Here is a 25,287-nt window from a genome sequence, read left to right as displayed (position 1 = left end):
AGTGACCAAGCTGAACTAAAATAAACTAAAATTGGACATGGTGTGTGTGTGTGTGTGTGTGTGTGTGTGTGTGTGTGTGTGTGTGTGTGTATGCGGGAGCGCACCTGTGTGTAGGGACCCCAATACTCCAGGTCGGGTTGTCAGTTTTCTTCAGAAGGAGATTACTCCCTCAATTCTATGGCCCTCACCCTAGCGTCAGACCCTGGGCGTGTTCACTGCCCTTTTGTTTTCTCAGGGACCAAGGGACCCGACATTAGGGCTTGAGGACCTTTAACCCTATGAAAATTACTGTACGCGCCCCCTGGTATCAGGGCACGATGGCAGGGAACGGAAAGAACAGCAGCAAAGTGTCCTAGTTGCTTCTGAAACGTGGCGACAGACGAAGAAAAGACTTCCAATGAGTATGCTTGGGGACACGTGATGCCCGCGGAGGCAGCGCTGGAGGGCGGGGGTATAAAGGGAGGAGGGAGGCGCGCAGCTCCTGGAGGGGGCGGAGGACGCGGGCCGCGGGCGATCGAGACGCAAGGCGGAGAAGCCTTGCTGCACCCCGATCCCGGCAGCCCCGCAGCGGGAGCGATGCGCACGGGCAGGCGCTGAGGCTGCGCCTGGAGAGCAGCAGCTGCAAAGGCGGCGGTGGCGGTATTCGGGTCCCCAGCTCATCTCCGGCGCCACTGCCGAGCTTGGGCCCCAAGGAGCCGCGACAATCCAAGTTCCCGCCATGAGCAGCTGGTTCGCGGGGCTCAGTGGCCCCAGGGACTCGGGTCTGGGTGAGCGCGAGCGCAACGCTAAGCGGCCCCGACGCGCCTGAAGCTGCTTGTCACAGTAGGTCCCGCCACAGCCACCGCCACCACTGCGTCCCCGCCTCCAACACCGCCACCACCTCCGCTACCGCGCTCTCAGCTGCAGTAGCGTCTCCAGCAGCATGTCTCGCAGGAAGATTTCATCCGAGTCCTTCAGCTCTTTGGGCTCTGACTATCTGGAGACCAGCCCGGAGGAGGAAGGGGAGTGCCCCTTGTCCAAGCTTTGCTGGAATGGCAGCCGGAGCCCGCCAGGGCCACCTGGCTCCAGAGCGGCCGCCACGGCTGCCACATCGGCCCCCGCTACCTCTGTCGCCGCGGCAGCTGCTGCAGTCGCCGCCGCCGGTTCCAAGAGAGCCCAGCGCCGCCGGAGAGTCAACCTGGACTCACTAGGCGAGAGCATCAGCCTCCTCACGGCGCCCTCGGTGAGCTGGGAAGAGAGGGGTCCGAGCTTCAGCCGAGGACAGGGATGGGGAAAGTTGAATCAAGGCTATCAGGGGAACGTGGGTAGCTCCTAGCCGCTGGGGGGCGACTCGGCCTCACCCTCTTTGGCCTTGAGTTCCTAGTGATCCCTAGAGACACAGTCCTCTAGGCTTAGGCAGAAGGGGAACACTGGGAAATAATGAGACCCCATTCTTTCTGAGGTCTGGCTGCTCAGCTTCAGGCTTAAATCGAACTACACTGTTGTCCTCTCTGATGGCCTCAGGGATCCTTCAGGCCACCTGTTTTTCTATTTTTCTACTTTTGCTTCTCTTCTCCTCTCTCTTCTGTTCTCTTCTCTTACCCCTCTCACTCTCTCCTTCCTTCCTTCCTTTTTTCCTTCCTTCCTTCCTTCCTTCCTTCCTTCCTTCCTTCCTTCCTTCCTTCCTTCCTTCCTCTTCTCCCTTTCCTTCCTTCCTTCTTTCTCCCTCCCTCCCTCCCTCCCTCCCTCCCTCCCTCCCTCCCTCCCTCCCTCCCTCCCTCCCTCCCTCCCTCCCTTCCTTCCTTCCTTCCTTCCTTCCTTCCTCCTTTCTTCTTTCCTTTCTTCCTCCCCCTTCTTCTTTCTGCTTAGAACTTTCCCAGGCTGCGTTCTGGTTCTGCAGCTCCCACTTTCCTTTCCAACATTCCAAAGCGGCCCCAGCCCCGCCCCTGGAAGCTCTTACTCCCCCTATTTCCCACACTCTCTTGGTCCTATTTGTGACCTTTGAGGGCATCTCTGAATTCCACAGGCTCGCAGCAGTCTCTGTTGCATGCTTTTCTCACGTTTAGGAAAGCACTGTTAGATACTTTTTCTGAGTTGTCTTTTCACGTGCAAACCTGTAACACTATGTTACACACACACACACACACACACACACACACACACACACACACACCACTTTCATGATGTTTTCTTGTATATTATGGATTTATTGGCTCAGTTTTCCTTTCAGGGCAAATCTGGTGTCTTTGTAAAAAAAAAAAATCTCTTGTACCCTTACTTCCTCCTTCACTTTCTCATCCTTAGATTCTCCACTGCTTCTGGTTTTTTTTCTTTCTGTTTTTATTTCTTCTTTTATTCCTTTGCTATTATTAGAACCCACTCCTATGTTTATTAAATGAATAACTGCCTTCACGTACTTTCTTCAAGCTTGTGTTGATCCTAGGATGTCTATCAGTATCAGCAGTTCCCCCTGTACATCCTGGTTCTAAGTATTCTTACTAACCACTCCTTACTCATCCCTCAGACATTTCTGTCACTCTTGCCTTGTATGTTTTTTCAGGAATGCCAGGCCGCTGGTTTTATCATTTACCGACCATGTGAACTTGAGTTTGAAGAAGTCCACTCAATTACAGAGTGCAAAGATTAAATGTCAAATTTGCACCCACCGTTGAGCCTCATCCAGGCTTTAGAAGCAAGAACTTTACCTCTATTTAAACACCGCATTTTCCCTTATGCTCCCCTTATTTCTTCGACTTTACCTTTCTCTAAACTTCCCTCAGTGTATCTGAACATTGATCTTGTTTGGCTTATCCTAGGTTTCCCATTGAAAGCATTCTTGCCCTCACTGTAGAAAAGACCTGGAGAAAAGTGAGATGTTTCAGATCTACGTTCTGGTACAGGCAATGCCACAGACATCACTGTGGTATCTGTGTTATTGGAGAATTGTTTCTTTCATCACTGAAACACGTATGTCCTTTCTTTCTGGTGTGTTTTACTCTTTAACACACCATCCTACAGATAAGCTAGACAGATAATTCAGATCAGGTTGGCTGATCTTTGTCTAATCTTCCCTATAAATTTGTTCCAGAGAAGGTAATCCTGGGAAATATATAACACTACAAATTGTCGAATATAATTGTTTATGAGAGGAATTCAGTAGCTGTGTATATGTTGGCTTGTGTCAGTCCACAACACAACATTTTTGCAACATATCAATACTTCTTTCAACAGGTTTGTATTTAACATAAGGATCTAACTAAATATAGTGATCCATCGGAAAAGAATCCTTGTAACCCAGATTTTTTCCTTGTGCTTAAGAAGTAAAATTTACAGATTACTAGGTGTCTTTGATAATGATTTTGCTTAGAATATTATCAACTACTCACTTGAGGGTTAGGGAAAATAAAGTGGTAACTGAAGTATCGACTGTGAGAATGAGAGGCGAGAAATAATTTCTGGTAGTTTCTTTTGTAATTTGGAATTTAGTGACTGATGTGAAAAACATGTACCCAGATAATGCTTTTCAGAACAAGAAATTTGAAAGAAATTGTGATATTAAACAACGCAGAAGGTGCAATTAACTTTTATTTTAGAAAAGGCCTGTCAGATGGATGCTGAGAGCATATAGGTGAGCAGATGCAAACATTTTCACATACAAAAGGCTTCAGGAAAACAAAAATGAAGAACTCTCATTGAACAGCCTTAATACCAGTTGACTTAGTGCCATAAACATAGTTTCCATTTTAAGTCAGTGAGTTAGTGATGTATGGTCCCACCTTTTATTTGACAAAGACACTGCCTTGAAAAGTTTCAGTATACCTTTAGTCCCTTATACTAACTGGATATTAAGCCCTGATGTTGCACAAATAATACAAGAAATATTTCTGGAGATGTAATGTGTGCTGACTGTTCCATCACAAGAGAGAAACAACTGGAAATAGCTACAACTACATAGAATACCCCTTGTTGGGGGTACTTATAGTTAGTGTTGTTAATGTTCCTGAACCCCATCATTTAGGGAACAGCTACACTTATTGTGAGTGTTCCTACTTAGGGAATGGTCCTGTCATGTTTCAATCAGATGGACTTCAGTCTTCATTCAGGAAGACTTGCAAGTAGGAAAATGGAAATGAATGTATACCACTAGTATATTAAATATTCAGAGGCTTTGACATTTTAGTTGTTATTTATAGGTGCATTGATATTGGGTATGGAAGTCACAATGACTTATATTGCACAAATAATACAAGAGAATAGAGTAAATAAAATTGGAAAAAAAACAAGCCCAAACTGAAGAGAATTGATTCTTTTTGTTTTGAACAAGTAAACACTTGCACACCTTTGGGCACATTCTCAGCTTTCTGGGACCTCTCTGGGGTGAGAAGTGTTATGCTTAGATTCCTCTCTAGTCTGGTATTCTATGGAGACACATTGTCAGTATACAGATTAAACATGGAACATATGATTTGCTTTGGGAAGCCTTTTAGAAAGTTATATTACTTTCTTAAGTTGTAAACATCAAAAAATTATTGTATTTAACCAGCAACTCTGACTCCACTGTATTGCAAGTATTGTATTGAGAAAACAGATGCTGCTGCTGATCCCTGTGTGGACTTTTTTCTTTAGTCCTTAATTTGAGGAATGTGCATTGAAAGGAGCATACGATCTTTGCCCTGCTGTCATCCCTGGAACATTTTGGGTGTATTATTTTCACTATGAGTCTCTGGAGTATAGTCATAATAACAAACATCATTATACAGACCCAACTGGAGACGTGGCAATCACTTATTATGTTATTTATTTGGAAACATATGGAGATTTTAGCAGGAGACTTTGTATCAAGGGTGAATTTTATTGCGTTTTATTTTATGATTGTGACATCAGGTTAGAATTTGTTCTCATCAGCCTGTCAGTGGAGACATGAGGAAGAACCATTCAAGGTCGAGGCTTCTCTTCAGAGTTCTGTACATTGTTGAGCCACTGCAGGTAGCTTTGAAGATCTCAGAAGAATAGCTGGAAGAAACGTAACACAACGAAACAAAATAAGAGAGAAAAACTTACAACAGCAGGACATCATCCCAAGAAAGTGTGAAATGCAAAATTAAGATGTTGGGCGTGGCAGGAAAACAAATAATGTTTCCTTATTTGGGGAAAGAAAATTATATTAGTAAAAGCCTAGGAAGCAGCAAAGAGAGACAAGCATATATTTAGCTTCTCCTGATACAATACAAAATAACTTTCTGACACATATAATCCCTGAATATCAACCTCAGAAACAATGTGAACAATGGAAAAATACAAAATTTGTTTGCAAAATAAGATACCTGATAATTTATGTACTTTAACTAAAATTTCTGGTTTAGCTTAGTTAAAACATGAAAATCAAATTGACTGCAGCCATCAATTAATAGAGTACATGCATAATTAAGTATTTTCTTAGAGAAGTGTGTTAGCATGTGTAATGGTTTGTATGTGCTTGGCCTAGGGAGTGGCACTATTAGGAGGTTTAGCCTTGTTGGAGTAGGTGTGGCCTTGTTGGGGTAGAGTGTCAATGTGGGCATGGGCTCTAATACCCTTGTCCTAGCTGTGTGGAAATCAGTCTTCTACTAGCAGCCTTCAGATGAACATATAGAACTCTCGGCTCCATGTGCACTACGCCTGCCTGAATGCTGCCATACTCCTCCATTGATATTGGACTGAACTTCCAAACCTGTAAACCAGCCCCAATTAAATATTGTCCTGAGAAGAGTTGCCTTGGTCATGGCACTTGTTCACAGCAGTAAAACTCTAACTGAGATATATCGTATGTTTGTATATTTTTTTAAATCTTCATTAACTCTGAAAGAGGTTCCAGGGTGTGACTCATAAATTGCAATCAAATGTAAATGCTTTGAAAAATGTGAAATTTTTTCTTCACCATTTTATTAGTCTTACTTATAACCATATTAGAAAAATTTATAGAATAAATTCAATTAAAATGAAAAGGTTAAAATCACTTTATTTTGTTTACATAGCCAACAAATTCATCTGAAAAATTAAAACTGAGTCTCTATTGATCTTCTTAGCTTTGGCTCATAAGTGTACATAAGCCTATATAATCATTGTACTTTCCAACATTTCTATCAAACCAATAACTGCTGGGAGGAAATTCATAAACACCTTTAGAGATATTGCATTGACAGGAAGACAGTCTTGTGTGATATAATGTAAATATTTCACAGAAAATGAATTACAATTATAAAAAGTGAAACTACTTATTTTTATTTTGTTGAGAATTTAAAAGATTTCTCATCCAATGCTTTCAAACTAATCAGTATATGTGTTCGAAGCATATATGGGAAGCTGGGCGATAATACAACAAACATCAGCTGAGATCCTGTGTATCTGGCTGCATGTCTAGTGCTCTGTTCAACGGCTAAGAGCTCAGTTTCAGGCTTTTACTTTAAAGAAACAGTTGAACAACAGGAAAAATCACCATGGATTATTAGTTGATAAAGAGATGATGCAATTATTTGTCCAGTTTTAGTGTACAATTTGTCTACCTTGAAGAATTCTGAGAGGCATCATGAAAGTCCTTAATTTAATTTCTCCTCTACATAATCATTACTTTTTGCAGTGACCTTGTCTGTTGGTGTATGTCCTCTTATACAAAGCTGAAAATAAAATAAAATAATAGACATACTGTTTACCATGGTGGCAAAATAAATTCAGTATCTGTAAATATCTATATTGTGCATTGTGAGTTACCAAGAAGGTATAATTTGCCATTTGGGGGTTTTACATACATCATGGAGGCAAAGAAAATTTAAGTTGTAGAAAAATGTGTGTCAAGAGTTACTTGCAGACTGACTCATTTGTAGGCTTTTATGTGACATAGAAGCAGAAATTTAACTAATAATTCAGAGCCTCTGTTTAAATTCCAACTTTTTAATACTTTTCTGTAGTACTGTGCACAGAACTTAGTTCTCTCTCTGTCATTCTCTCTCTCTCTCTCTCTCTCTCTCTCTCTCTCTCTCTCTCTCTCTCTCTGTCTCTGTATGTGTGTATTCAATAGAATATATTGTAAAGAGTTGGATATTTTTATTAATTATCTAATTGTGTTTGATATATTTTTGCTTTTATTAAACAATAATTGTAGAGTTTACACCCAGGCTCAAGAGTGTAAACTTGAACAATGTTTGCTTGCACCTGCTATTTGAAGTGAAACATCAGAATGTAGTTACAAAGCCACATGAAATGATGTTCTCCTCTGAGAGCTTCTTGAGTAGTCCATTTAATTTTAAGAGTTGAAGTAAATAAATGACACTCCACCAGTCTGGGTTGCTTCCATGTTCTACAGAATTCTCTGTCAAACGAGAGAAATGTTTGCCAATAAGTGAGCTACAGTTGCCAAAAACATACTGCTAGGGGGTGTAAATAATGTCATTTAGTTGTCAAATATCACATCAGTATATGATCTGGAGCTACAAAACATGTTCTGTGAACCTCGTAGAATTGAAAATTTCAGTAATGGAGTAATTTAGGCAACAAGGTATTGGAGTGTCTTTAAGTCTAGAGACCCATTGAGGCTGATGCGGGGAATTGAAAGACAGTAAACTTTCTTATAAACAGATCAGGAAGGAAACCATTTCCTCAACAAGATGTATTTGAGATTTGCTATCAGGAAATTGTTTATTTAAACTAGAGGTTATCAAACCAATGAATAACCGGGATTAACTTTTAACATGCAGTTCCTTGCGTCCTGGTTTAGAGAGTATAGTTTTAAAATTCCAGAAAGAGGCCTGGGGATTCTGAATGAAACTCAAGACGATTGATAGACACATTAAATGCATGGTCAAATGTATTTGTATTTAATGGCCCAAAGACAATTGATTTCTGCTCACTGCACTTTGTACACGGACTTGGTAAAGACCAGTCTTGGAGGTTATCCCTTTAATATGAACATGTGGAATAATGTTCTCCTATGAGAACGCCTTGAGTAGTCCCTTTATATTTTAAGAGGTTTGGTAGATAGAAATGTGTATATGGGTGCACACACAGATCTTATTTTCTTTTATTATATTGTTTTATTTTTGTGAAATTGCCATTCATACCTTCACTAAACACTAAGCAAGTGAGTAGGGTTTAGTATATATATGTATGTATATATATATATATATATATATATATATATGATATATTATATATATATACATCTATATTCTTTTTCTTTCACTACGTATTTATAAACTAATGACTGTTTACCTTTGTAATTATTATTATTTTATTTAATTAATTAAGTAAATAATTAATAAATAATTAAATAATAAATAAAATAAATTAATAATTTATTAATTGTTATTTTAATTATTTCTGAACTCTTGCAACTTTTTCTGAGGATATTTTGTTGTTTCTTCTGTTTGTATTTGGAACCGTGGCTATAAGTAGGTCTTGTTCATCAAAATGAAAGAATACACATCCAAAAGAATGGGGCTGTAGAGGAAAGAGAAACAGTTCTTGTGGTAGTCAATTGTGATATGACCAGCATCCTTGTTTTCAAATCTTATTTAATCTTTTCTTTTTTTATACTCCAGGTTTTATCTTCTTCCTTGTCCACCCTATGACTGTTTCCCATTTCATACGTGTTCCTCACCCCCTGTCTCCACGGGAATATCCCCACTATCTCACCACCCACACCACCAGACCTCTCCACTGCCTGCGGCTTCCATTCTCTTGAAGGTTAGGTGCATCTTCTCTGACTGGACCCAGACTGGGCAGTCTTCTGCTGTATATGTTCTGGGGGCCTCATATCAGCTGGTGTATGCTGCCTGCTTGGTGGTTCAGTGTCTGAGAAATCTTGGGGGTCTAGGTAAATTAAGACTGCTGGTCCTCCTACTGGGTTGCCTTCCTCAGTTTCTTCCACCTTTTCCCTAGTTCAACCACAGAGGTCAGCAGCTTCTGTCCATTGGTTGGGTGTAAATATCTGCATCTGACTCTTTCAGCTGCTTATTGGGTCTTTTGGAGGGCAGTCATGATAGGTCCCTTTTTGTGAGCACTCTTTAGCCTCAGTAATAGTGTCAGGCCTTTGGACCTTCCCTTGAGCTGGATCTCACTTTGGACCGGTTGCTGGATCTCCTTTTTCCTCAGGCACTTCTCCATTTTTTATTCCTGAAGTTCTTTCAGATAGTAACAATTATGGGTTAGAGTTTTAACTATGGGATGGCAATCCCATTACTCACTTGATGCTGTCTTTCTGCTAGACTTGGGCTCTACAAGTTCCTTCTCCCCATTGTAGGGCATTTCATCTAAGGTCCCTCCCTTTGAGTCCTGAGAGTCTCTCACCTCCCAGGTCTCTGGTACATTCTGTTGGGTCCTCCCACCTCTTACCTCTTAGAGGTGGCTTGTTTCCATTCTTTCTATTGGCCCTCATATCTTCAGTCCTTTTCCCCCACCCAATACCCGATCATGTTCCTCTCCTCCCCTCCCTGTTCCCTTTTCTACCCAGGTCCCTTTCTCCCCCTTTGTGATTGCTTTCTTCTCCCTGCCAAGTTGGATTGAGGTGTTATCACTTGGGCCTTTCAGCTTGTTACCCTTTTTGAATTCTGTGAACTATATCTTGGGTATTCTGTACATTTTTTGGATAATATCCACTTATTAGTGAGTACATACCATGTCCTTTCGGGTCTAAGTTACCTCACTCAGATGGTATTTTCTAGTTCCATCTATTTGCCTTCAAAACTCAGGATGTCCTCATTCTTAAAAGCTGAGTAGTGTTCTGTTGTGTAAATGGACCACATTTTCTGTATCCATTCTTCTCTTGTGGGACATATGGTTTTTTTTTCCAGCTTCTGGCTATCACAAACAAGGCTGTTATGAACATAAGGGAACATGGAACCCTGTGGCATGGTGGGGCATCTTTTGGGTATATTCTCAAGAGAGGTATAGTTGGGTCTTCAGGTAGATCTATTTCCAATTTTCTGAGGAACCTCCAGATTGAGTTCCAGAGTGGTTGTACCAGTTTGCAATCCCACCAGCAATGCCTTTTTGAATACGGTTAATATATTCCTTAAATAATTTATCTATTGATTTATTTTGGAGAATGATTTGTTCCAGAAAAGAAACAATAGGAGGTTTAAATAGCCATTGTATAGGGGCTATTTCTCAAACTTGCCAAAATTTTTAAAAAATAGAATCTGTTGCTAATATCTACAGTTTTAGAAAATTAATCATTAAAGAATCATGGTTTAGTTCTCCTTAATAAATAAATGATGGTTCAGTATTGGCATGGCATTTATAGACAGCTTTAGAATTGATGTATCATGAGAGAAAACAGTCTGTGTGGAAGTGTCAGTATTATCTTAGCAATCTAGCCATAAAATCCATTGACTTCTTTTTCACCCACTGCAATATGCTTGTGTTCTGTGAGCCAAGAATCAACATATTTTCATTCTTCATTGTTTTATACCTTTGCAACTTTCATTCAGAAGCACAACAGCATTTGCAGAGCTGACTTTTCTATTTGTATATGCATATGGGTACATGCACACACACATACACACACATCTCATTTTATTTTACTACATATCTCTTAAAGATATGCATAATGCTATAAGCTAGAGGCATAGAATATCAACCTATGATTTTATTTGTTATTACTTTTTTTAAAAATGTGGTAATTCCATGCTATTAAGCATTGTATTGATCAAAGTGGTAGGAATCCATTGAACTATCTCGCAATCATTACTAACTATCATAATAGCATTGGAGACCTAGAATCCTTGGGGAAAATGGTATGTTAGAAATTTTCAGTTTAAAGAAAAGAAATAGAAAAAGATAGGATTGGTCTTCTATATTTTTTGAGGGGCTACATAATATGGATAATAAAGTTGTAGTTTAAGTTGAAGGGCTTTCCTAGACAAAGTACAAACAGCGTGAGTTAGAAGTCCTTGGCCAGTCTATTGGAGGGGTTGCTTATGTCTTAGGGAAGTGACGAGATTGCCAAACATGATGAACTGGAATAACATGAAAGCATTTCTAGTCTTTCCTTTTGGATGTAAATCTAATGCTAATATTATTTAGTAGATCTTTAGAATTTCCTCACTCATTACTCAGTTTTAGAGTTGCTGATTGTTCCCTTCCACAGACCAAAACGGTATAACCTAGCAACCAATTTGAAACTAATTGATTGTATTAGTATTTCATAGTTAGAAGAAATTCTTGAAAAATATGTAAAAACTTGGGTATTTCATTCAATGAGTCATTTACAGTTTGTAGTTACAACATAAGGTTTTCTTACCTTACAATCTCTTCTTAACTAACGGATGGCTGTCAAAAATTTTCAGGCTTTCGATAGGAAGGTATGATATGGAATGGATAAAAGGATAGGTTTGGGTCTGAGTATTTTGTATTTGGAAAATGTGAATAGTGAAAGACTATGAGATCATTAAAGGGTAGGCATCACTGACTTACAACTTTATCACACTTCTCAATGAAGAGAAAACTGAAGATTCAGGATTACAGGTTGGAATAAGGCTAATGATTCATGATAATGGCTTTGGAGGTTACAGCTAGTATCTTGAAAATAGACAAGTTCTGTGAGTGAAAGGGAGAAACCAATAATAGAGAATTGAAGAACAATGAACCCAAACAAACAAAACCATGAAAGAAACTGTAGCAAAATGTATTTTGATGTGGGAGAAGGTGAGGTGGTCAATTTACTTACTTTGCTAAGCAATTAAGAAAAGTTACGAATGATATTTTCAAAACTACTGTGAATAAGCTGCCTTCAATCTTAGAAAATAATGCTTATCCTGCATTTGAAAAAGTATGAAATGAGATTTATGAGGGAATATGTAATTAATAAACAATTATACTATGTTATACATTTCTGATCTAGAATCCTTACCCATGTACCATCAATATTCTAAATGATATGCATTTTTCATTAAATACAACAGTAAAGGCAGGCATGATGCCTACACATGGTCTGAAAGACACTAATAGCCCTTGTTTTAGTCCTTACATGGGGATGATTTTTCTAACCTGTACACATGGTTCTAGAAGAGAGAGAGAGAGAGAGAGAGAGAGAGAGAGAGAGAGAGAGAGAGAGCAAAACAATGAGAAAGAGAAAGATCAAGCAAGAAGGTGAAAAAGAGCTGGACCTTTAAGATCAAATCAGTTTATTAGGTAGTTAGAAACTCATGTTTAAATGTGACAGAAAATCCCTGAAATGAATAAGAATTGAGAAAGGACAGGGTTGTGCTCATAGCATTTTCAACTCCTCTAGCCAGGGTAAGTGTACTTATTTCTTTGTTCTAGGGAACTGTAAGATAGCCTGATATGAATGTAAAGCATTCTTTCTATTCCCTCTTTTGAGGTGAACCCTGAGACGTGGGAGGCTCAGAACATAAAGCAGTGTTTTATGGACACAGCTCTTAGGAAAGCATGCATAAAACCTGTACAGAATCAAGCCTGTGAAATCCCAGCATGGATGGGCAGGGCATCAAAGTTCTTTCCCTAGATTTGGAGTTACTAGTAACTGATGGCTGCTGGGACAGGAAGAATCAGTTTTCTTCAGGAATGCTGCTTCCGAGAGGTTATCCATGTGCCAGAAAGAAAATGGCTCTACACCTGTGTACATAATGACAAAACTAAATGAAATAATATTTTAAAGGTTTATTTATTTTTATGTTAAGTGTATGTTTGCCTGCATGCATGTAAGTGCACTGTGGCATACAGTACTCACGGAGGACAGAGAAAGAGTTGGAGCTCCTGAAACCGGAGTAACAGATAGCTGTGAATCACTGCATGGATACCAGCCCCAAACTAAGTAGATTAAAAACAACAAGAGCAGCTATACATGGTGAGGAGAATAGGATAAGATCTCAGGGGAAGAAATTGGGAGTATTATTTGATTAAAACCTATTATATGCATGTACAGAATTCTCAAACAATAAAAATGTGTAATACAATGTCTGTCACTAGATTTTGGCTTTATTTTTATTCAGTTTATTTCACGACAACTAAGTTACTGGAAGGCATTTTGCCTATCTAGCAACTATTAAAATTTAAGTGTCTATGTTATTTTTAGATCTTCTGGTATTTCTTAATCATGCCAAATCAAGTCTGAAATACCACTTTTTATCTTTCAATAACTTTGTAACAAATGATAAGTAACTAGCTCTGGCTGTCCTGAAACTCAATAGGTGGGCTGTTCTATCACACACACAGTGCCTCTACTTTCTGAGTGTTGTGATCAAAGGCATGAACCTGCATGCTCAGCACTTTGTCAGTTGTTTTTGGTCTGGGTTTTCTCTTATTTTTCAAAACAGATTACATATTGAGCATCACTTGGTAGAAACTGAATTTAGGTCTGTGCTCATATTAGTCTATAAGCTTTCAGCTGTAAAGGTGTGCTGAGAATACTGCTTAGTGGTAGATTACTTGCCTAATATGCCTGAGGCCCTAATTTCTAATCTTCAGCACTACAGAAGGAAAAGTAAGTATAAATACACACACACACACACACACACACACACACACACACACACACCACACACACACACACACACACACACACACGATTCTATTCTTATCCCCTTAAAGACTTTGCCTACAGTTAGAACTCTTTTTGATGATTTTTTTTTTTTTTTTTTGGTACTGTGGAAAGGTTACTAATGGAATATCTTTTGAGATATTTTAGGAGACAAGGGACTATAACTTCATACTGTTAAAAACTGAATAAATTTTATAGCATTTGAAAGTGATACAGAAAAAAAAAAAATGGCCAAGCAGGATATATAAAGTTGAGTTTAACATTTTGACTTTCATTCTCTCTTTCTCTGCATTGATTTTGCTGAATTTCATCAAGTAAAACTATTTCTGTATATGCTGACAAATTCCATGTTTGATGGAATACCATAGTTTAATCGATACATATTTTATACTGATAAGCATAGTGAGAATAGAACTATGTTTAAGGGTACCACATGAATGCAAAAATCAAGTTATGTTTTTTGTATCATATATTTATTAAATGCTTGCTTTACTGTGTTTTGAGCCACACTGAAAGATTTATGTACTTATATATAAGAGAATGACTTTAATTATCTACAGAATTTTAAAAGTGCATTCCATGAATGCTCATATAATCTGTTACACCAGTAAAATTTCATGATATAGTAGTTGAAAAGAATGAATTATTTTATATACAAAATATTGTATCATTAAACAGATATTTGTTACTGATCTTTCTTGGGCCAATAATTTGAAATGTCTTTATTATTGATAAGAAATACAATTTCCTTTTACATTTTCTTCTGATTTTTTTTTGTCTTACACATTACAGGAATGGAATTCAGAAGCATTGCATTTTACTTTCATTCTTTTTCTTATGTTGTTTGCCCAAAAGATAGCATAAACATTTGAACGATAAACTCATATGATCTTAACAACAAATTCAAAGAGCAGCTCTTGCTATACTGGCAGGAAGACTACCGCCTTCATATAGCAGGCTCTAGAGACTTGAAAAAAAAGTATTTTGTATATTTGCCTGTTGATCATTTTGTCTCAGTGAACTTTCTTTTAATTTCATGTTTTCTCTTATCAGATTGGCTTCTTTGTTTATGAGTGCTTTATTTGTCGATTTTTTTCAATCAACTATCTGGTACTTTTGATTAGTGAGGGTTTTATTTCCAAGAAAGAAAAGGACACAGATGCTTACAGACTGTAACTTTGTCATTTATTTACACATAAAATCCCTGATTTACTTTAGCAGTGTTTTTAATTTTTTTTTTAAACCTGACACTGTATTTCTATGAACTATTGGTTATATAGGGCAAAAAATGGTTCTGCTACTGGGTTCTGAGTGGAGCAATGCCATTTAATTGGAATTTGCAGAAAGCAAATTTACTTTCTCTGTATCTTTTTAAAAATTACCAAAAGTAATGAAAAACTCCCTTATTTCTTATAAAAACAAAAACAAAACAACTCAACCAACAACAAAAGAGTTCTTGTTTCTCCAAAGCATTTGTTTTAGAGAGTGATAATGTTAAGACTGAGAGTTGACAGGCAGAGACTGAAAGAGTAAATCTTAGCTACAGACAGTTATAATTCTATTTGAAGCTTCAGACAGATATAAGGGAGTTTGTGGTGTGAATTCTGGAGAAAAGAGATTTATTTTTTTTCCCAATGCAAAGATCAATAAATGCTTTGTGGGCCTGTCAGTATTTTCAAGTTACAAAGTACTTCTTTTTTTCTTGTGCTAACTCATTGTTACTATGAATGTATCTCAAAGAAAAAAAATACCTTTCTTTTTGTTTCAGATTAAAGTCTTTCTCCAAGTGTATGTATGGAAAGTCAAACCTAACTTTTTTTACCTGATGGACAATGTAGGAGACTCATGTACAAATTGTCATCAGTGACTGGCATTATGAATGCCTCTTGCTTGCATTCTCCTTTCTTTCAGTAGCTGTACACTTAAGGTTATATTTACGCTGGTTTCATTTCTGTTGCTGAAATACAATACTATGACAGAACTTTACAATAGAAAGAGATTTCAGTATACAGTCCCAGGTCAGAGTTCATCATTGTGGGAAACTGAAGGCAGAAATTTGAAGCAAATTGTCATAGTTTGAAAGAGACATCACATTTAGAGTTGCAAGTGCTCAGCCCCTTCTACAAAGTAAATAGTCAAAGATCTCCTACATAGGGAATGATGCCATCCAGGGTGGACTAGTTCTTCAAAGATCAGTTAATGTAAATTATGTATCTCCCCATCACAACCCCCAGAGCTGAATCTGATCTGGACAATCCTCCCCTTGTAATTTTTTTTTCTAGAGATTCTAGATTGTGTCAATAGAAGCAGTGTTTTCTTATAAAATTTTGTTTTTGAGAATTTCATCCATATACAATAAAATATCATCACCTTCACATTTTCTTCTCACAGCAACCTATTTAAATTTTTTAAACTAAGCTCTTTTAAAATGTTCTTCATTACAGTTAATATTATAACTATTGTATATTTATTCGATATTATAATGAATATTATATACTCATTTTGTAATGAATGGCTTAGTGTTTAGTTTAAGAAGATTAGATGATCCAGGGAATTCGCCATCAATACTTTTTTGTTAGTACCCACAAGATAATATCCGTATCACTTAAACGTTTTTCGTGCTTAGATCTGTGAGGCTGTAGTCTACTGAGACTCAGAAAGGAATAGTAAGTTGCCCCAAATGAGGAATTTAGTAACTAGCCACATTGAAACTTTATCAGTGTATATTAATTGTAGAAAATAATAAGTGTAATTATGATATGTCATGAATGTACACAAAGTGCTGTGACTGTGTTTACTCCCTGCTACAAACTTATGTTCCTGATCTTTGGCCCCAGCAGACACTCCTCTACTCTGTCATTCCCATGCATGAGGAAAAACATCTATTTGTCTCTCAAAGTCTGGTTTATCTAGTATGGCATGATGTCTTCTAGTTTTATCCATTTTTTCTGAATGTAACATGACTTTGTTCTTTATCCTTAAATAAAGATCTGTGGACAGATCGCATTTTCTTTATTCTTCTTCCCTTACAGTTCAGTTTCAAAGCGTATTCCCACAGGCCTTCATGTTACCACAAATAGATTTTCCCTCCACGTACAGTAGTGTTCTATGTTCATTCTGTGTCATCTCTCATGCGTCTTCTTTTCAGTGATATTCAGTGAAAAGGGGCTGTTTGAAATTTCCTGTGTGTTTCCTTGGACTTTACTATTGCCAGATATTCAGTTCTAAGTGTACAGAATTCCTTTGTTAGAAATGTTAATGGACTTATTTTTTTCTCACTGGGGCTCTGCCTCTAGGCTGACCTAGTTTGCCTTTCTTCTGTCATATCTCTGTGCTCTGGCCTCCCAAGGATGAGACAGCTGTGAGTAGACTGACAAAAGTCATCATCACTGCCAATGCCCTAGCTTATGTTGCAGGGTCCAGAGAAGTATAATTCTTGAAGTTTGATTTCTGAATATGAAGAATATTATGATTATCATAAATGTAGCTATATATAGAAGTATTACTTCTCTTAAGACATTACATATAATTATGTTCATCTATATAAGGATATGCCTTGGCAAAGCTAACTATAACATGAAATTATTATATAATGTATTAGAAAGAATGAGGAAGTAGGATTCTTGAAGAACTGAGTAATAGGTATATTAAAATGTGTTTTAATCATTTGAAGTTAAACTACAATAGTGAGAGTTTTCATTTGATCCACTTAATATTCTTAAGTGGGTGTATTTTTTTTCTTAGAAAACTAGGATTATTTTCTTTAATTTAGGGATCCAGTGTATCATAGACACTGGTGATATGACAATCATATTCCTGATATCTGCTTAATAATTATGTTGAGTATCTGTTTGCATCATCAGATGATAGGTAACACCACTTCATATCTCCTACAGAGTCTTGATAGATTTTTTTCCTTTCTATTGATGTGGAGGCAGTAGAATGTTATGTTATAAGATTATATCACACTTTTGATATTTTCAGGGCTTTCAAGTATAACAGCAAAATTTTATTTAGATATCATGGAGCATTCCTGCTGGTTACCAAAGTGAAATCATTTACTGAAGGAAACATCAGCATGTCAAGAAAGCACAAGAGGGACCTGGGTGTTTGGTTCATGTGTTATTTCAGCCTATTAGCTGGGACAGAAACAGAAGAAACAAACATAAAATATTGTAACTTCACTAATTACCCAGGTTTTTCATCTGTCAAATGTAGATAATTAAAACAGACTCAGGACAGTTGCTGTGAATATCTAATAGGATGAAAACAAACAATGTGATTTATAAACTCTGAATTGTGATGTAAACTAAGTGTGATCTTATTAGTCTCTGGAGTGGTTCCCAAGCATCAAGATGTCTCGGGTAACTTAAATGTGATATTGCATGAAGATGAGGAGAAATGTTATAAATAAGCCTTTGGCTACAAGTCTCTTCAAGGGTCTTCTTCTTAAATTAGTATTGATTATAGTAAGGTATTGTGTCAAATTGAAATCCAATAGTTATTTTTAGAAAGCATTAAATCAAAGTAATAAAGGGGCAAATATTTGGAAAAGGAACACACTGTATAGAACGACTTACTTATGTTGATTATATGTTAAGTATATTCACTTGTAATCAATAGATAGAATGATACACCCTCTGTACTTTGCTAATTAGATCATGTTTAATATGACAAAGTTTATCACTTTGGATTCCCATATGTCAATTAGCATTATATTAACCTAATTATATCTTCTTGTGGGATCATTCAAAGGTACACTCATGTTCATAAGGAGAATGAAGTAGATATTGGATGAGATCTTGGAGATATTCTACTAGAGTGACTAGAACTTCAAATGTATTATAATATGGTGTTAGTTTTAATTAGTGTTTTTCTTTTAGTATGCTTGCCAGTTTTGCACATATTAGCTTCACAGTTTAGAAAATGAATAATGCCGATCATTTGATGTGCCATTCCATTTCCCGGAAATGTGTCTATCCTTCAGAGAAGGTGGTTGATTGCCATTATTTTGACTGTGCTTAAGTGTGCTTAACTATGCATTGATGTGCTTGAGAACCGTGAGCTTCTTTGAAGTGTTTCTTGCAGGGGAAAGTGGAGACTTTTACTCCTATCCCCATAGGTTTCCACTTCCATGTGAAAACATTTTTTTTAATTGGATATTTTTTTAAATTTACATTTCAAATGTTATCCATTTTTCCAGTCATCCCCGAAACCACCTAACCCCTCCCCCTCCCCATGCTTCTTTGAGGGTGTTCCCCCACTCACCCACCCACTCCTGCCTCCCCACCCCCACATTTACCTATACTGGGGCATCCAGCCTTCACAAGACCAAGGGCATCTTCTCCCATTGATGCCCAACAAGGCTGTCATCTGCTACATATTCGGCTGTAGTCATGGGTCCATCCATGTGTACTCTTTGGTTGATGGTTTAGTCCCTGGGAACTCTAGGGAGTTTGGTTGGTTAATATTGTTGTTCTTCCTATGGGGTTGCAAACTCCTTCAGATCCTTCAGTCCTTTTTCTGACTCCTCCATTGGGGACCCCATGCTCATTCCAATGGTTGGCTGCTAGTATCCGCCTCTGTATTTGTCAGGCTCTGGCAAAGCTTCTCAGGAGATAGCTATATCAGGCTCCTGTCAGCATGCACTTCTTAGCATATGCAGTAGTGTCTGAGTTTGGTAACTGTATATGGGATGGATCTCCAGGTGGAACAGTCTCTGGATGGCCTTTCCTTCAGTCTTTGCTCCACACTGTGTCTCCATATTTCCTCCCATGAGTAATTTTTTCCCCATTCTAAGAAGGACCAAAGCATCCACACTTTAGTCTTTCTTCTTGAGCTTCATGTGGTCTGTGAATTATATCTTGGGTATTCTGAGCTTTTGGGTTAATATTCACTTATCAGTGAGTGCATACCACGTGTGTCCTTTTGTGACTGGGTTACCTCACTCAGGATGATATTTTCTAGTTTCATCCATTTGCCTACAAATTTCATGAACTCATTGTTTATAATAGCCAAGTAGTACTTCATTGTGTAAATGTACTACATTTTCTGTATTCATTCCTGTGTTGAAGGACATATGGGTTCTTTCCAGCTTCTGGCTATTATAAATAAGGCTGTTATGAAAGATAGTGGCACATGTGTCTTTATTATATGTTGGAGCATCTTTTGGGTATATGCCCAGGAGTGGTATAGCTGGGTCCTCAGATAGAACTATTTTCAATTTTCTGAGGAACCACCAGACTGATTTCCAGAGTGGTTATACCAGCTTGTAATCCCACCAGCAATGGAGGAATGTTCGTCTTTCTCCACATTCTCACCAGCATCTGCTGTCATTTGAGATTTGATATTAGTCTTTCTGACTGGTGTGAGGTGGAATCTCAGGGTTGTTTTGGTTTGCATTTCCCTGATGACTAAGGATATTGGACATTTCTTTAGGTGTTTCTCTTCCATTTGAGATTCCTCAGTTGAGTGAGAATTCTTTGTTTAGCTCTGTACCTCATTTTTAAATAGGGTTATTTGGTTCTCTGGAGTCTGACTTCTTGAGTTCTTTGTATATATTGGATAATAGCCTCTACCCAATGCAGGACTGAGAAAGATCTTTTTCCAATCTGTTGGTTGCTGCTTTATCCTAGTCACAGTGTCCTTTGCCTTACAGAAGCTTTGCAATTTTATGAGGTTCCATTTGTATATTTTTGATCTTATAGCATAAGCCATTGGTGTTCTGTTCAGGAACTTTTCCCCTGTACCCATGGGTTTGAGATTCTTCTCCAGTTTCTCTTCTATTAGTTTCAGTATATCTGGTTTTATGTGGAGGTCCTTGATCCACCTGGACTTGAGTTTTATACAAGGAGATATGAATGGATCGATCTGCATTCTTCTACATGCTGACTGCCAGTTGAACTAACACCATTTGTTGAAAATGCTGTCTTTTTCCACTGGATGATTTTAGCTCCTTTGTCAAAGATCAAGTGGCCACAGGTGTGTGGGTTCATTTCTGGGTCTTCAACTTTGTTCCATTAATCTACCTATTTTTTTTTTAATTTTGCAAGAAAGGCTAGTTGTATGGCTGGATTTGAACTATGGTGGTCATCACTAATGATTGTATTATTAATTTGCTGTCTACTTTTTTGTTTATGTGTGGTAACTTTAGTGTATGGCTGGGAAGATGAATAGTATCATATATTTAGCAAGGCTAGTGATGTCTATAGCCACATCTCTCATGAGAAGTGAATGGGTTTTTGAGGTAACTTGTTTTGACAAGTTTTACTAATTTTGTCATCTAGGTAATTTGATCCTTTGGCATCTATTGGTATGCAAATAAAAGCAGTTTTGATTATTTTATTTCATCTAATTTGGTGTAGATGCCTTAATGAGCAGACGAATTTTGTACTTTGAAGAAAGTACCTTCTTTATTGTGATTTGGAGATGACTGCTTTGTTCTCCTTTGTCACAATATTTATTTCATTGAGAAACCTGTTTCTCTAAATTCTATCACTGCAGGCTTAGACATATATTGTGGGGTAAATGATTTCCTTACCTTACTGACGACTGAATGTAATTTTGATAGAACAAAGGATTAATTCTGAGCACTGTGTAAGATAATCACACTAAAGGAATTTAACACACACACACACTCTCTCTCTCTTTTTCTCTCTCTCTCTCTGTATGTGTGTGTGTGTGTGTGTGTGTGTGTGTGTGTGTGTATGTTCAGGTATTAGGGTGAATATGCATATGTCATAAGTATATGCAAGCCTGTTGAGGCAAGAAGGCAACTTCAGATTTCTTTCCTTGGATACTATTTGTTATTTGTAAAAGTTTCTATTTATTTTTATTTTATGTGTAAGAGTGTTTTGCCTGCATTTATGTATGTGTGCTATATGCATACAATGTCCAGGAAGGCCAGAATATAGCATCCGATCCACTGGAATTGGAGTTACAGGTAGTTGTTAGCTGCTGGGAGATAAACCCTGGTCCTCTGCAAAAGCAGAAAGTGCTTTTAATTATTGCTTAGCCATCTTTCCCAGCTCTCCTTTAACATATTTGAAAGAGAGAGAGAGAGAGAGAGAGAGAGAGAGAGAGAGAGAGAGAGAGAGAGAGAGAGATTTTCTCTCATTGCCTAGTAGGTTAGGCTGGCTTACCAGTGTCTCCTAGGTCCCCATCTTACCTCCCAGCTTTGTGATTATAAATGTGCACTACCACAACTAGCATGGAGATCAAATTCATGGACTTGCGCTTGCTAATTATTGACTGAGCTATCTTAGATTTAAAATTTTAATGATAAAGTGAAAAAGAATACCTAGTGAATTGTTTGTGGGGTAACCAGTTTCAGGGACTTGGACTAAGGTGATGGAATTTGGATTATTAGAAGCAGAATGAAGACACTGGGTATCCTGAAGATGAAGAAAGTGTAAATTATGGAATGAGAGAAGGCTTAAGGGAGAGAGAATGTTGATGAACATTGAAGAGAAGGCTTCAATATTTTGCTTTTGCTCCTTCAATATTTTTAAAATACAGTTTGATTATAATAAGAATGTGCAGTCCAAAGACAAACTACAAATAACTTGGTTGCATGTGCTTCTTTAATTTTATGTTAATATTAGACATTAGTAAGTAGTTTCTTATTGAAAACCATTTCTTAGACGAGGAAATGGAAACTGTTCTCTATGTGGAAAGAGAAGTATGTGGTTTTCTTTCTAATCAATTTTGCATCTTTGAGCATTTTGATTTTGGTTTTCTTTCCTCGGGTGATAATAAGAACGCTTGTCTATTTCACTAGAGTACAGTAATACTCAAGCAGGTCAAGAAGTACAAAAACTCACGCTGCAAAGTGCTTAGCTAAATACTAAGTATTATGTGCATGTGGTGGTTTGAATAGGAATGGGCTCCTTAGAAACATATACTTGAATGCTTAACCCACAAGGAGTTTCATCATTAGGAGGTGTAGCCTTGTTGGAGTAGCCTTCAGTAAAGGAAGTGTGTGACTGTGTGGGTAGGTTTTGAGGCCTCATGTGCTTACTATGCCAAGTAAGGCATACAGTCTCCTGCTATCTGCAAATCAGGATGAAGAGTTATGAGTTCCTTCTCCAGCACCATGTCTCCCTGCATGCTGCCATGCTTTTCTCCATGACAATATTGAAATAAACTTTGGAAACTGCAACCCCTAAATAAATTATTTCCATTATAAGAGTTCTTGTGACCATAATGTCTCTTTATGGCAATAAAACCCTAACTAAGACAGTGCAGTATAGATTGAAGGCTGTGTTCTTGGATCCTGCAGCCAGAGTCCATGGGTTTTAACCCTGGCTTTGCTCTTTTTACACCTATGACACAGGGAAACTTCAAATACCTGTGTTTCAGCTTTAACATGATTGAGATGAGAAAAATAACAACATTTACCTCAGGATAACGATGTAAAGATTGAATGAGTTAATAAATGTGACGGGCTGGCACCATCTGTCATAAAATACAATAATTGTACCAACTGTTGTAACCTATGTTCATGTAAGCACAAAAACTGAACTCTCATATGTATGGAATTAATTACAAAAAAAAAAAAAACCAACCTGCCAAATTTTATATTTATGCTTCCAGTAGCATAGCTGTTATCAGCATAAACTGTATATTAGCTTTTAATCCACTAGTGATGGTGTTTGAATTTAGCAACTGTGAGTGAATGTTTCTCAGACATTTTTCTTGATGTTTAAATAAAGAAATAACCCTTTTCACCACTGACATTTTGGGATAAGATTTCCATATTGGTCTTCTCTCTCATACTCAAAGCTTGAGAAGAATATTTCAGTCTTGACTACACATTAGAGAAAGCTGGGTTTCTCCAGACAAGATGAACAGAAAATTTTAGGGGTAACATTCAGTCATTGATATTTTTAACAAAGTTCCCCAAAGGTGAACAGAGAGTTGAAAAGCACAAAACTAGACAGTTTGTGATTTAGTATACTAAGTTATCTCTTAGTTTTTGATTCTGATAAATAATTTTATCAGATTCAAATAAATAAAATAATTATTTATGGGTAATTTTTTTCAAGCCCATCCTGTTGTTTCCATTTGTCTATATCTTGTGAGTATGTGTTGGGAAACAGAAATGAGGAGTTTGTTTACTTAAAATTATACCTTTCTATAAAATGAAAAGTTACTTATATGTAACATGTAAAAGTTATGTATATCAAGCAAAAGAATCACAAAATGTAAATATTACAGGTGATTTCAAAGGGCATCTAGTAGAAATAAGATGCATTTTGAAGGTAGTCTTGTCTTGCAGTGCCTTAGTAAGTTATTGCCTGTGTGATCTTGTAGAATGTATCCTTCCCTGCTTACCTTTCTTTATCTCTGTAAAAATGAGATGAACATGCAGTTTCATCAACTAAAAAGTCATTTATGCTGCCTGTGCACACACACACACACACACACACACACACACACACACACACCCTGACTCTTCCTCTAGCCTGATCCCTGTACCATCTGGCATGGAATTCTGAGCAGGGACTGTGTAGGAGTTTCAGAAGGACTATCTGAGCATGCAAGGGGCAGATGCTGGGACCATCCTCTCTCATTATTCAGGGCCAGTATCTCTAGCTCTGTTGTGTGAGTTTCACAACTGTCTATTTGGATCTTGTAAACTTTTACAAACATTAAGGTTTGGTGTGTGGAGTTAAGGATTGCTGGTGAAGGGGAGTGACGCTGCTCACAAATCTAGTGACAAAGATGTCTCTTGTCACAAAGTGCAAGCATCTGGGTATCCTCTGCTGGAGCTCCAGAAAATATGCTTGTTTTCTCTTTTCAGCAAATTTCCTAGCCACATTTCTTCATGTGGAGTTGAAACAATAGGAAGCTAGTATCATTAGAAGGAAGCAGAGAAAAATCAAAGCCTTACTGAATGTATTTTCAAGATAGTAACCTTTCTCTAATCTCCCTTCTCATTTGTATTTTTTTTTTTTGTCTTTCACCTGTAAGATAAACAGAATGCTAAGATCACCTGTTGTACATTCATTGCGTCAAGCAAAGAGAGTTCATGACTGTTTCTTACTAGATGTAAGCGTCTCTACCACAGGTCTTGATCTTAGCTAGACTCTTTCAACGTGCATTTATTTGTAGATATGGCTTTAGCCAGAGCTTCAGTTTTAATGTCGAGAACACCTTGAGTCACCATTTCACTGAACTGACCAAATGAAAATATGTATAAATTAGATTGTCATTTTCTTATTTTTCTTTTCTACTAGCTTCTCATGATTCTATAGCAGAGAATGCTCTATTTTATCTATTATATATTTACTTGGTAATACCTTTTCAACATATTACAGTTATTGCTTGAGACACACACACACACACACACACACACACACACACACACACACACACTTTTGTTCTCCAAGAGATTTTGGGACTGTGGAGGTCAAGAATATGTTTTTCTGTTTGGCACAAGCAATGACTGTCATTTATTATCAACTTACTATGTGCCAGACATGTTGCTTTATTTCAGATATACATATATATGTATATATATGAAAACTCTTATGTATATATTTTAAAATTTTATTTAATCTTCTTTTTTATACTTCAGATTTTATTTCTGTACCAGTCCTCCCTGTGACTGTTCCACATCTCAGACCTCTTCTCCCACATCTCCATGAGAATGTCTCCACCCCCACTCCATGATACTGCTCCACATTCTGGGGCCTCTAGTCTCTTGAGAGTTAGGTCCATCTTCTCGACTGAGTCCAGACTTGGCAGTCCTGTGTTGTATATGTGTTGAG

The 25,287-nt window shown here is 37.6% G+C and overlaps 1 protein-coding gene across 1 annotated transcript in view; it reads left to right on the top strand.

Annotated features, from left to right (window-relative positions):
• The first annotated feature begins 437 nt into the window (after positions 1-437).
• The window catches only part of Gucy1a2 (guanylate cyclase 1 soluble subunit alpha 2), a 277,967-nt gene continuing 253,117 nt past the window's right edge, over positions 438-25,287 (top strand). Inside the window, exon 1 of the mRNA XM_076926158.1 lies at positions 438-1,222. Coding sequence (XP_076782273.1) covers positions 923-1,222 — 300 coding nt within the window. The 5' untranslated portion in view covers positions 438-922. The remainder of the gene's footprint in view (positions 1,223-25,287) is intronic.

This window comes from Arvicanthis niloticus, chromosome 27, assembly GCF_011762505.2.
Source record: "Arvicanthis niloticus isolate mArvNil1 chromosome 27, mArvNil1.pat.X, whole genome shotgun sequence".
NCBI classification, from domain to species: Eukaryota; Metazoa; Chordata; class Mammalia; order Rodentia; family Muridae; genus Arvicanthis; species Arvicanthis niloticus.
This window is presented reverse-complemented; position numbering and strand designations above follow the sequence as displayed.